This window comes from Andrographis paniculata, unplaced genomic scaffold (assembly GCF_009805555.1).
Source record: "Andrographis paniculata isolate CXL003 unplaced genomic scaffold, ASM980555v1 Contig71END, whole genome shotgun sequence".
NCBI classification, from domain to species: Eukaryota; Viridiplantae; Streptophyta; class Magnoliopsida; order Lamiales; family Acanthaceae; genus Andrographis; species Andrographis paniculata.
Window position 1 is genome coordinate 362,416 of NW_026137608.1, and position 13,846 is coordinate 376,261.

At 36.0% G+C, this 13,846-nt stretch overlaps 2 protein-coding genes across 4 annotated transcripts; one reads left to right on the plus strand and one right to left on the minus strand.

The window, feature by feature from the left end:
• The first annotated feature begins 738 nt into the window (after nucleotides 1–738).
• Nucleotides 739–2,789, plus strand: LOC127265018 (F-box/kelch-repeat protein At1g57790-like). 3 transcript variants are annotated; one of them, XM_051294659.1, is made up of 3 exons: nucleotides 739–890; nucleotides 1,361–2,454; nucleotides 2,539–2,789. In XM_051294659.1, the coding sequence occupies exons 1-2, from the start codon at nucleotides 859–861 to the stop codon at nucleotides 2,430–2,432; spliced, it is 1,104 nt and encodes a 367-aa protein (XP_051150616.1). In that variant the 5' UTR covers nucleotides 739–858; the 3' UTR covers nucleotides 2,433–2,454; nucleotides 2,539–2,789. The 3 variants fall into 3 exon arrangements, with proteins under 3 accessions (XP_051150616.1, XP_051150615.1, XP_051150618.1); XM_051294658.1 differs by having other exon boundaries at nucleotides 2,542–2,789; XM_051294661.1 differs by having other exon boundaries at nucleotides 2,545–2,789.
• A 4,808-nt stretch (nucleotides 2,790–7,597) lies between these two features.
• Nucleotides 7,598–9,152, minus strand: LOC127264954 (replication protein A 14 kDa subunit B). The gene is made up of 3 exons (XM_051294568.1): nucleotides 8,983–9,152; nucleotides 8,634–8,895; nucleotides 7,598–8,003 (listed from the first exon to the last, which is right to left on the minus strand). Exons 2-3 carry the CDS (start codon nucleotides 8,890–8,892, stop codon nucleotides 7,939–7,941), a joined length of 324 nt encoding a protein of 107 aa, XP_051150525.1. The 5' UTR covers nucleotides 8,893–8,895; nucleotides 8,983–9,152; the 3' UTR covers nucleotides 7,598–7,938.
• Nucleotides 9,153–13,846: the final 4,694 nt, after the last annotated feature.

Genomic DNA, 13,846 nt, shown 5'->3' on the forward strand with positions numbered 1-13,846 from the left:
GACAGGAGTATGATTTTGTTTGTTCTTGTTTTGTAGTATTATTTGGAAGACTTATTTTATTTATAGAATTTAAATGATGGACATGGTATTGATTTTTAGAACTTGAATGAAGATGCATTTGGCTTTTGTCGTAGTTATTTTCTTGGATTATTATGAATTGTTTGATTTTTTATTTAAAAAAAAATACATGAATCATTATGAAAATAAGATATTATTATGAATAATTCATAAAAGATTAACGGTTTGGTTCGGTTCAATTTTTACAAAATTTGGTTCAATTTCGGTTCTGACTTTTAGAAATAAAAAATCGATCAAAACTGAAAATTTAATTTGATTCGAATCAAATCAACTGAATGCTTAGCTCTAGTGAAAAGTCAATTTAAGCAAAAAATTTACCTTATTCTTAAACAGAGAATAATTTTTTATATTAAAATTTTTATTTACAAACAACCTCTAAACATAAAATAAATAAATCAAAAATTTCTTTTATAAAAGAACTTTCCTTTAGTTAAATATGACAGTTTTTCCAAAATCCCGTACTTAACCACTACTGAACGGAGGCGTAAAACGTGGCAACAGCGCATTGGAGACACTATTGGGAATAAAGTTCACTGGTGGCAGAAGGCACCGACACGTGTCTCGCTATTCCCCCTCTGTGTCTCTCTATGTCTCAGAGAGAGAGAGAGAGAGAGAGAGAGAGAGAGAGCGATGCAGTACATTGCATTAGCAATTTAGCATTAGCAGCAATCATTTTGTAATTTTTGTCTCCGAATCGACCCAACTCCCTGTTCACTAATATAAAAGTCCCCCTTTCGCCACCCCATCCTTCTTCCTAGGGTTCCTCCACTGCAACTAATTATGGCTCCCCGAAGGAGGAAAAAGATGAAGTCGTGAGTTTCCCTTCTTCTATATGCATACTTCGCCTCTCTCTCTCTCTCTCTCTCTCTCTTCCAATTCTTACTTATTTTGAATCCCTTGGATTTGATATTTCCGTAATTAATCGGAACCAGATAGCGAATTCGATTCGCCCACTGAACGCTTTGAGATGGTTTCACGTTTGTGATTTATTAGTCTTGTCTGAGATCGGAAGAAAGTGAGATTGGATGGATGGTTAAATTTCTAGGGTTGTAAAGACACGATACGAGGGGAATTGTTTGTTTTTATCTTTTTTATACTATCTGTCTGTCCGATACATCATCGGACCTTCAGATTTCGATACAATGCCTGGATTTTCAATCCATCTGTATACCCCTCAATTGATGTCTATCTATATCTTTTAATCTAAATCCAATCTCTTACAGAGAATGTCTGAATCTCGACAACCACCTATTCACATTTCGTTCAATCCATTCCGTTGCAGGTTGTCCGAAGCAATCCAAGTAGTTCCGCCGCACGAGGGCGGCACACGGCCCGAGCTTCCGACGGAGCTTCTGGAAGCAATTCTGTCGCAATTAAGTCTTAGAGACAACATCCGCGCTTCAGCTGTTTGCTGGAGATGGCGAAGGGTTGCTAACTCTGTCCGAAGGGCCAACAAGCCTCCCTGGCTCATGTTCTTCCCCAAATTCGGCGATATGTATGAATTCTACGACCCCTCGCAGCGGAAAACCTATTGGCTGGAGCTCCCGGAGCTCCAGGGCTCCCGGATTTGCTACGCCAACGATGGATGGTTGCTGCTGTACAAGCCTAGAACACATAATGTGTTCTTCTACTGCCCCTACACCCGGGAAGTCATTGATTTGCCTTGTCTGGAACTAACCTACCAAAGAGTCGCCTTCTCCGCTGCCCCGACATCGCCCGGCTGCACCCTCTTCACCGTCACGCACGTGAGCCCCACAATTGTGGCTGTCAGCACGTGCCATCCTGGGGATACAGAGTGGGCCACCGTCAATTACCAGAACCGGCTGCCGTTCGTCAGCAGTATTTGGAATAAGTTAGTTTACTGCAAGGGTCTTTTCTACTGCTTGAGTCTTACGGGTTGGCTCGGGGTCTATAACCCCGACAAGGGTACTTGGGCTGTCGATTCCGTGCCTCCGCCGAAATGCCCCGAGAATTTCTTCGTCAAGAATTGGTGGAAAGGGAAATTTATGACAGAGCACAATGGGGACATTTTTGTCATCTACACTTGCTCGGCGGTGAACCCGGTCGTGTATAAGTTGGACCAAACAAGTAAAGTGTGGGTGGAGATGGAAAGCTTATGCGGGATGACGCTTTTTGCAAACTTGTTGACATCCCACGCAAGAACGGATCTTCTAGGGATGATGAGGAACAATGTGTACTTCTCCAAGGTTCGATTCTATGGGAAACGATGTGTTTTGTATTCCCTTGATAATGGAAGATATTATCCCCGCAAGCAGTTATATGACTGGGGGGAACAGGACCCGTTTGAGAGTGTTTGGATTGAAGCTCCCGACGACCTCTCGGTCTTCCTCTAGAAGATGAAGACAAGACCCACAGGTATAATTATAATTGTGGAAGCATTTTTATGTCAATCGTTGTTAGATGATTAATGTTGTCTCACCTAACTTTTTCCTGTCGTAGTAGCAGCTCGGGGGGTTCTGTCGACTCTTGGCTGTTTCAAGCTCGGATGCAATCCTTAGTTGAGGCTGAGGCTGTCTTTCTATCTCGATGGGGTTCATTCTGTATTCAATTCTTATGACCTAGTAAGTAAATGTAAACTACTCTTACTACTGCTGCTATATACTTGTGGACAATGTTGTACTGCTTTAATTATGACATTGGATATTGTTATAGCTTAAATACTTTAATTTAAACTCTTTGCAGTTACACTATCATCATTGAGACCATAGTATGATATTCCAAAATTTAGATACAACATTAGAGGATTGATGAGAGATTAATCCTGGGAATAGGATGCACCTAGGAACTACAGTGCTTGTTGCGATATAGTTGTCGATAAATGTTTAGTATTCAGAGACAGTTGAATGGGAGTAAACAAGGGAAGTCAACATAATATGGAATGAATCAAGTATTCATATGTTTCAGTTTAAGCATGAATTATTTATGAATGTGTTATTTTGGAGCACAGCTGTATTCAAGATCTCAATATGCACAAGAACAATCATCCTTCTTGTCCTACGATATAGTATCGCTAGTTTTTGAATTTCCTTAGCCGCAAACTAATAAACTTATATTGCTACTGTAAAGACTAGATGCTTCCAAAGGTGTTATGTGTACACACAACCTGCTTATACATAAGATTAATGAAAGCACTGGGCTATCTAACACACCCTGATCTCATCGTTGGCGTGTATGAATTTCTTTCCTGTATATATCTCAGTTGAGCGCATGCATGCTTTGTAAATTCAACTGGAGCATTTTGTCTATAATGAATTCAATATTTTGCTATGCCATTGTTATAGCTTAGAATCTAGCTAGATTCATCGGAGCTGCGTATACTTACATGGGATTGCGGAGGATTGTTTCATTCTCATTCCCGTAAGGGTGTTATACAATGGTATTATTCAGTCAGTCCCATTGTAAATTCGAGTAGAGCATCTTGTCTGTATGATGATATTCTCTTTGAATACGATAATTGATAGTATTTTGCTTATGCAATTCTTATAGCATCTAGCTAAGATTAATCGAAGCTGCAATAAATGCTAACCCCTAAAATAATGGAGGATTGTTTGATTTCTGTCATTGAGGGTGTGTTTACTCGTTTAAGTGATCAAACAATCCTTCCACAATCCCATGTATGTAATGTAGTACAAACACACCCTACGGACGGAATTATTCACTCCCTAATTCCCCCTATGCATTAATTAACACACAGGTTAAATAATTCCATCCTATCATCTATAGTTAAGTCAGCACACTCTAAGGGTACCTTTACTATACACCAAAAAGGAGATTTGTGATTTAATCAAATCAAATCAAATTCAAGTTTAGTTAGTTAGTCAATCAAAGTAAGCATATGCGAACAAGACATTCAACTTTTCCAGTGTTCCTCTCTTGTTAATAAAGATGTGTTGAGAAAAATGTTAGATCTAGTGTGTGTGTGTGTGTAGAAAGCAGTAGCAAATCATAACAACCATGCTTCAACATATGCTATCTATCCATCTATCTGGCAGAAATGAACACTTTTAACTTAGGCTTCCAAATCCCAAATGAATATAGCAATTTGAACTATTAAGAGAAAGGGTAGGGCCACAATACAAAGAAACACAACTCCATTACCTGCAAAGTGTAGCGTAGTGTAGTATCTTTCATATCCTATCCTGGCTCTGCAGGTTCTCCATTTACTGGCGATGATGTTCAAATAAACAACCCATCATCAAGTTGGTTCGGTTTGTGTAACACTCCGGCCGGTTCAAACCGGAGCGTCACCGCCACGCCACACCGTAAGGCTCGTTCATTAACCAACTAACCCTACGTTGTGGCGCTAACGCTAAAATAATCATTACAAAACAACTATTTAGATATTTAGAATTAAAGCGCACTGGTTTATTATTTAAATAGATAAGGTTCGAGTCAAAAACATAAGTTGGAAATAGTTCAAAACCCATTAGTTCTTAAACATTAATAATGGATTTAAAAAACATTTTAGAAGATAAAGTAGTTATAGTTCTCCCGATGGATCATATGACGTGGATGCATTATTTAGGTATAACAGAAATATGATTACCTACAAAAAGGTTGTAAGAAGAGGGTCAAGACAACGGTTGAGTAAGCGCAATTAATCGAAAATAAAGTAATACGGTATAATGCTACAAAATCATTTGAAAAAGATAATTTGAATAAGATGACACATATCACATAAGGATAACTCACACACACGAGTCTTTTAGCGCCTCCCTTATATCTCTTTTTCATTCTCAAATAATAGTGATGAATACATCACGAAGAAAACTCCACTAGGCTTTAATCAGGGCCGGCTCGACCCGGTTTTCCAACCTTATTACTTCGTATGACACGTCACATAGTTTCACATAGTTTCACATAACAAATATAGGGTCACAACCCTCAAGGAAAACTTCACAATATGTACATAAGGGTTCAAAACCCAAAGTACACGTAAATCAATTTATTTATTAGTTTGCGATGGGAGCCAAACGGCCACAACCCTCTAGTCTCCAATATAACGTACCAAGAGGAGATTGTACGCAATCCATCCCTCCATCACGGATGACGGTCTAAAGACCTTTTCATCGTGAATGACGGGCACCTCGGAATCACCCAAAAAGGAACCTGCCATCTCGATCCCTCTAACCTAGCCCATTCAGGATCTAGTTCAAGGTTAGCTAGTTATCCTAAAATACCGGTATACCCTCGCGTGTTTGCAAGGCACAGAGGTGGAAGACTATGCCTTATCATCCAAATAATCGACGAGTTGATCGGACTCAATGGGTAGTTTCAATTATCAATTTGACCAAATACTCAACGTACTCTTAGGCAAATTTCAAAAAGGGTGTTTTAAACTCAAAATATTTCAATTGTCAACATTTAACCATGCGAAAGTAGGATATTAGACCCAACAAGTTCGTTATAATCTCACTTTATTTCGCCAAATAAACATTCGAAAAATATTTCAATCACAATAGGCATGGTCTAATTCCAAAAATTATAATATTTAAATATAATCGTAAATCTTTTTCCAAAAACTATAATTAGGTTAGGGCAAAACTAGGGTTTCAAACCCATCCCATAAATTCTACGATTTTCAATTTAAAATACAATAATAATCTTCACATAAGCCTTAAATGACATTATAATCAACTTTCTAGAAAAAATTGACAAAATGTAACACTTGACAAACCCATTTAACAATAATATTATCAATAAAAGAGGCATAGGGATTATAACGTATCATCTATCTAGGATGAATCTCACTTACCTCAAGAGAAGAAACCAAAAGGAAGAATTTTGGAGAAGAACTCCAAGAAGAAGAAGAAGAGCGGACGGGCGCGATGCTGCTGCTGTTCCTTTTCTTTTCTTTTTTTAAATTTTATTTTATTTTTTTATTAAACATAAATACCTAGCCCTTTATTAATTATTTTATCCTACTTTGTCCAAACTTAATTTTTACTTCTAATTTAAACTCAATTCTTTAATTTATTACAGTAAAAGACCAAAATAAATTATGCCTAAAAAGAAATTTGTCCGACTCCGGCAAACTTCCGGCAATTATTTTACAGGGTATTAGAGTTCGGCTCTGCATTCTTTGTATGCACAGACAACACAAACACGGCTATCGATTTTCAATTTAGTGGCTTCTCTTTACTACATCTCATGGCTTAGTTCCATGTATTAGAAAGAAGAGATGGAAGGAACATTGGTATTGATGCCACTAGAAAAATCAAGACTGAATCAATGGAAGCGAAGCAGCTAAATGATCAATAATCTTAGATTAATGGCTTCCAGACGAAGAGGCTTTTTGGAAGAAAGGAGACGCTTGAACAATCACTAACTTGGGTCTGTTCACTATCCACACATTTACCTGTTTGGAATTAATATTCATCCCAGACAGTGTGAAAAAGCCTAGGATTATGAAAATGAATAAAAAGTAGAAGAGTGTATATACACATACACATTTTAGGATCAACTCATACAAGGCATTATTGTTTCATAATCTAAGCAGAGATTACTTTTACCCCACACCACACACAGACGCTCCTTAGATCGAACATGCGTCATAATCTCGAACAGAAATATGCCTAACTAGTTGATCTATAAGGACTTGGCCAAATAAATCTTGGCATATACGTTATCAGATCACCTCATAGAAAACATTATTGTTTTATAATCTAACAAGAGTCGAGGCATCACAAGAATAGAATAGAGCTTCTAAACTGTAAAACAAACGAGAGTGGAGATAACAAAACCCCACATTCATTAGCATATAAAGTGTTGGGAACTAAATAAACACGTTCCAGACAACTTATGCTGGCTACAGAAGTGCATCATAAGAAATTTACCTTGCTCTTACTTAAATTTCAAAGCACATAAATGATGCTGATTGATATTGTCTGTCAACACGTAGAAAATTTTTGCATCTTTTCCGCCCAAGATATTTATGCACAATTCAAATCATCTTAAAGAACACAACACACTCAATAGAAACAACCATTTCACAGGCAACAATCAGAACACAATTCTTTGTGGCAACAAAACTTGAGGAAAAAAAATAATAAAAATTATGCAATATACAGTGTACAACTTCCTGTCCTGTGCATCATTCCTATACCATACCAAATGTAGTTCTAATCCATTAAAAGAGAGAGAGAGAGAGTATCTATTTAAAAAAGAATTTTACTGGAGAGGTAGAGTCAGTCAAATTTTAAAAGCTACAAACACACACTAGAAAAGATACTCAGCAACCAGAATCAATGCACAAAATGCAATATGAACAAAATGACATCTTCCCAATTCAGAGAGGCACATTTTTAAATCGCAACAAACTACAGATACACACAATTAATTATATACAAAGATGAATGCATGGGGGATAAGAAAATTACCCACAAGGAAACCTATATTGCAAGTATCACCAATTTCTTGCTCAGTGCATCACTCTCCAGCTACAGCTCCAAGTTACGTTACTGCCAATTTCTCCTTTTATCATCCTTGCTGTTCAAAATTATAAATAAAATTCCTGACTGACAAGCTTACAGAGTGCCAGAGTTAATGCATAAACAAACTGCACTAGTATAAAGTTTCCAAGTCGAAATTACATCAACCACACATATAAACAAAACAGAAGTTAATAGCGCAAGAACTACACAAAAGCGATCAAGTTCTTCCGAAGCAAAATGATTATTTGTAGCAAACTAAGGTGCCAGACTATGTCTGACAATCATCGCTACAACTCAGCTGTTCAAAGCACTAATTTAAGAACTATACCAACAGAAATTCACCAAGAATTCTGAGGGTGCCTTGCCTCCACTTCACATAAAAAAAAAAAAACAGCGACTTGGGTGGTTAGATAAACAAGTGCTTGAAATCCCCATTGGCATATTTGCAGAGTTCGTTGTATGATGTAGTATCTGCCATAGAAATGAGACAAAAATGTTAGAATGAACATGGTGAGCTAAGCATTACTTATCCAGCATCAAATGCCACAAAATTATTTTGGATTAAGTTCAGCAGTATTAGTATGTGACCATTAATTTGTTTCATACAAGATCGACCTACAATTTAGTCGGCCAAGACAATTGTGTTAATAAATAAATAAAGTGCACTGAAAAATAAAAGCCACTCGAAATAATATTAGTAACACACACACACAAACATATATATGTATAAGCATCTTCCAAAAATACCTCAATTCAAAAAATAGTCTAGATCTAAGCATTTTGCTGATGTGATAGCATAGTTTCAGTGATTGATCCAACATCCAAATGCTTCTACATGAAACCTCTACTTGAAAATTCTCTCATAATTGTATAAAAAATAATAACAGGTTAGCTTGTTAATCACCTAGAAATTTTCAAGTTCTCCTTCAAAAGGATATATTGAAAACCAAAATGGAATGACAATTTGCCGATTTCATGTGAACCAACTGAGGAGGTCAAAATCAATAGTACAGAGAAATTAAGCAGCAAAAACGATACACACAACATGCTCAACATGAAAATGAAAGCAGAAAGCCTAGCTAGCGAAATTTCTTGGCATACCAAAAGTATCCCCAAAGTTTGTCCAGATCTCAGCCTGAATGGATTGGTTAGTGTCAGCAATGCCAATAATCTCCACGAAAGTCGAAAGCGGGGCGGGGGGATGGCCCTTAATAACCAACTGCTGCTCGTCCGTTGATTTCCCCATCACGGAGCCACCGCCGTCGGATCTCAGGACCTGGACCACTGCACGAACCCTCCGGCCGACGTACAACCGCAACAGCTCCGCGTTCACAAAAACCGCCGGGTTCGATGTATCCATTGCCTTCAGAGGAATTCACGATAAGCAGAGCAATTCGTAAATATTAAGTCAGATCGAACACCAACGTACATGGATCGATGAATGATTTACCTTCGTTGAATCGGAGGAAATAGATCGCGAGTGAGATTTGGGAAGAGATCTAATTAAAACCTCCTAAAATCCCTAAATTGATTATTTCATTTGGGCAAATAGCGAGCGGCAAATGTTCCCGCCACATCTTCCTTCTCGAGTAAAATTCGCGCACACGAATAAGGGTAAGGTCTACTCTCGTAAACTCCGGTTTAACCAAACCCCTAGTAGCATGTAAGGGGGTATACTCACAAAAATAATACTCCCTCTTCCTTAAAAAATATTTTATTGGAAGTGAAAACGATAATTAAGAAATAATAGTATTTAATTGAATGTTATTTAAAATAAAAGGTAAAAGATTAAAATATTTTTATTTTTATTTTTTTTAAAAAAGTAGGTTATAGTAATAAAGCTAAATTGCACCAAATCCATCCGTGAAACAAATCCTCGTACTTTTAAAACTATGTCAAATTCTCTTGGTTTCATAAATTTTGAGTCTAACGCTTCGACAGTCCTTATTTAACTGTATTTGAACTAAATTTTAGAATTTCAATTTCTAAACCCCTAAAATTACAAATATATTTATTTTTTTTATATTTATCCTAAAAAAACAGTAAAAATACACTATTAAAACCTAAGAAAAATAACTATTTTTTAGTATATTTACTATTTTTTATGCTAAATATTAAAAAAAATGAATATATTTGTAATTTTAAGGGTTTAGAAATTGATATTCAAAAATTTATTCGCAGTTTGAGCGTATTTAAGTCAAATACCATTAAATAAGGACCGTCGAAGGGGTTAGACGCAGAGTTTATGAAACCACGATGAAGTTTTGAAACAGTTTTAAAAATATAGGGGATTTTGTGTAATTTCATGAAACTATATGTAGATTTTGTGCAATTTAGCCTAGTAATAATTATGGATAGTTTGGAAAAGTATGAATAATTTTGTTATAAAATAGGAACCACGGTTACTAAATAAGAAAACAAGACAATTGTTTTGGGATGGATGAAAATGGAAAAACAAGACAACTCTATTGGAACGGGAGGAGTATATCTTGGGTTGTGCTCTTTTAGGGTTTTACCGTATATTTTTACTATTTAATTTTTTTAAAAAAAAAAATTAAATCAAATAATTTTTTTTACATTATATTACAAATTTATTTTATCTATCTATATATTATATATTTAAGATCAGTGTCTAATTTATGCACGGACAAATTTTTGGAATTTTTTGATTTTTTTTATTTATTTTGTTTTACAGTTTTTTTGATTGTGTTATAGGTTAGTGGGGTAAGTTTTATTTGTTAGTGGGTAAGTTTTATTGTAAGTGAGTATATACAATTTTTCTTTTTAATTTATACTTATTTGCTATGGAACTCATGTTCTTATTTTTTTCTCTTTTTTGTTTATTAAATTTTGTTTTTTTATTTGCAATATAATTTTTAATGTTGAAGTAAGACGTTTGGAAGTGAAATGTGCTACTACTTGAAAAAGCTTCTCCCACCATGATGTTGATCTATTGTTAATTGTTACTGTAATTTATCTTTTATTCTATTTTTTTTTTCTTTTTTAATTTACTCTATTTATTTATGTTATTTAATAACTTCGTATTCACAATGTTTGATGTTTCGAGAGACAATACAATTTAGATGCCGGAAGATATTTACTGACAGACAAGTTGTTGCATTTGTCATGGAAGAAGTTTTTTCTTTTACTTTATATATATATATTACCTATAATTATTTTATAATATTTGGATAAATATTGTTAACTATATATAAATATGGAGAAATTATTAGATTAAATTTTATTTTTGATTTTAAATATTTAACTATTTGATAACTTTCTATAATATTAAGATATTTTGTATTAGTTAGAAATATTATATATATTGATTAAATATTTTTGAATTATTTTTTATTTGTATACATATATTTATTATGTATTTATTTTATTTATTTTCTAAAAAATATTCTCATTACATTATTATATATCACAATATATATTTTTTATTTTACTATTTAAATTTTATAACCAAATATCATATCACACATAGGACATTAATTTGAGACTTATTATTCAAATTGTAAATTTTTTTATAATTTATGAATTTTTAAAATTTTATTTACATTCTTGTTATACATATTTTTAATATGTTAAGTGAAAATATTATACTAAAACTTATTTATTTATGAAATAATTTAGTACATATATATAATTATATTATAAAAATGGAATATTTTGTATTAGTTAAAAATATTATATATATTAATTAAATATTTTTGAATTATTTTTTAGTTGTATACATATATTTACGTATTTATTTTATTTATTTTTAAAAAAATATTCTCATTACAATATTATATATAGCAATATATAGTCTTGATTTTACTATTTAAATTTTATAATCAAATTTCATATCATATATATATATATATGACATTAGGTTGAGACTTATCATTCAAATTGCAAATTTTTTTATAATTTATAAATTCTTAAAACTTTATTTACAGTTTTTTTATACATATTTTTAAATATATTAAAGTGAAAATATTATATTAAAATTTATTCATTTATGAAATAATTTAGTACATATATAATTATATTATATAAATAAAAATATTATAAATTACTTTACTATTAACATATATAAATTAATATATCTCATATACATATATATATATATTCACGAATCATTATTGTTACGCACAAAAAATAATAATAATAATAATAATAATAATAATAATAATAATAAGGTATCCAGAGTCAGTCGGTGGGTTCTCAGTCGGTTGGTTCTCAATCAGATAAGCAAGTCAGATGGTCCGCGGTCGGGCAAGCAGGTCGGATTATCCGCAGTCGGATAAATGGGTCGGTTGATACAAAGGTTGGCTGCTATGGGGGTCGGTCGAAAAAGGAAGTCGGGCGAAGAAAGGTCTGTTGATAGGTCAGACGATTGAAGAGACCAAATAGTGGTCGTTTGATGGGGCGACCAGTGAGTCTTTTGATCTGGCGACCAATTATGTATCTAGATTGGTCGGTTGGTCGGTCGTTGGGTTATGCGGTTGGCGAGGCGGTTAAAGACATGTGTCAATGAAAGAGGCAGTTCTGAGTTCTGTAACTGGTGGGAACGGTTGGTGAAACAGTGCGACGGTTCTGAACGTTTTCTTCAAAGAATATTTAAGGATTTGGATCATCATTTGGCAAGGCATCTTCAATCAACTTCAACAAAGCAAAGTCAGATTTGGGGATCACCACTTTAAATTTCAGTCTTTTATTTTCCAGTTTATTTTCTGTACCGTACAGTGTTTAGAGATTCCTAATCTCAGGCACTAATTAATCAAGTTTAAGGATATTTTCTATATCTTTGAATTTTACTTTATTTTTGTTGAAAAATTACATCAACAAATTGGCGACCACGGTGGGAGGAAATTGCTGATCCATATGGCAAATTTTCAATTCCACAGTACAGCCGTTGGCTTTATCACGGCAGAAGAAGCTTCCCAACTACAGGCCGAATTGACAGCAGGTTTTCGGCAAATGTACGACCAGCAGATAGCAAATCTGCAGGCAATACATGACGCAATGCAAAACTTGATGGAGCAATCAAAATTCATGTTGAATTCGGTTCCTGCACCGCCAGAAATGTCATGCCCCCAAACGGACAACGCCATTCCTGAGCATATACCCAGTCAGACAGACTGGAGACAGGACCAAACAGGAGGACAGGCCCGACCAGGGACGACCGAATGGACGGAGACAGGTCGGCAGGATCACGACGCCTGGACGGACCATGGTCGGGAAGACCACACCGACTGGACGGACCATGGTCGGGAGGACCACACCGAAGGGACGGACCGTAGTCGGGACAACCACACCGACTGGATGGACAAAGATCGGGAGGACCACGCCGACTGGACGAATACAGATCGGGAAGACCACGTCGACTGGACGGACAAAAATCGGGAGGACTACGTAACCTGGACGGATACAGGTCAGGAGGACCACGCCGACTGGACGAATACAGATCGGGAAGACCACGTCGACTGGACGGACAAAAATCGGGAGGACTACGTAACCTGGACGGATAAGGTCAGGAGGACCCCGCCGAATGGACGGATACAGGTCAGGAGGACCCCGCCGAATGGACGGACACGGGTCAGGTCGCCGACCATAACTTTTCAGGCGAGCAAAAGAATGACAGAACAACAGTGGCCGAAAGGAGGAATAAGTCGGACGGGAGTCTGAATACAATGGTAGTGCAAGATCGACCAACGTCCAGGCCAGCACCAGTCCGCGATAAATGGAGGTCGGGTCCAACGTAGCCTCAAAGGATGGAGGTCGGATATGAGGCTGATGTAGCCTCGGATGCTAACCTACTAACTCCTAAAACATCATAAGAAATGATGCTTAGGAGTCTTGAGGAGGAGGCATGTTGTTACGCACAAAAAATAATAATAATAATAATAATAATAACAATAATAAGGTATCCAGAGTCAGTCGGTGGGTTCTCAGTCGGTTGGTTCTCAATCAGATAAGCAAGTCAGATGGTCCGCGGTCGGGCAAGCAGGTCGGATTATCCGCAGTCGGATAAATGGGTCGGTTGATACAAAGGTTGGCTGCTATGGGGGTCGGTCGAAAAAGGAAGTCGGGCGAAGAAAGGTCTGTTGATAGGTCAGACGATTGAAGAGACCAAATAGTGGTCGTTTGATGGGGCGACCAGTGAGTCTTTTGATCTGGCGACCAATTATGTATCTAGATTGGTCGGTTGGTCGGTCGTTGGGTTATGCGGTTGGCGAGGCGGTTAAAGACATGTGTCAATGAAAGAGGCAGTTCTGAGTTCTGTAACTGGTGGGAACGGTTGGTGAAACAGTGCGACGGTT

What these genes read in the sequence shown, in the direction of transcription:
- LOC127264954 (XM_051294568.1), bottom strand. Translation starts at nt 8,892, where the DNA reads ATGGATACATCGAACCCGGCGGTTTTTGTGAACGCGGAGCTGTTGCGG. An exon ending in AAACTTTGGGGATACTTTTG is followed by an intron (nt 8,004 to 8,633) that starts GTATGCCAAGAA and finishes TTTCTATGGCAG; the next exon opens with ATACTACATCATACAACGAA.
- LOC127265018 (XM_051294659.1), top strand. Translation starts at nt 859, where the DNA reads ATGGCTCCCCGAAGGAGGAAAAAGATGAAGTC. An exon ending in AGGAGGAAAAAGATGAAGTC is followed by an intron (nt 891 to 1,360) that starts GTGAGTTTCCCT and finishes ATTCCGTTGCAG; the next exon opens with GTTGTCCGAAGCAATCCAAG.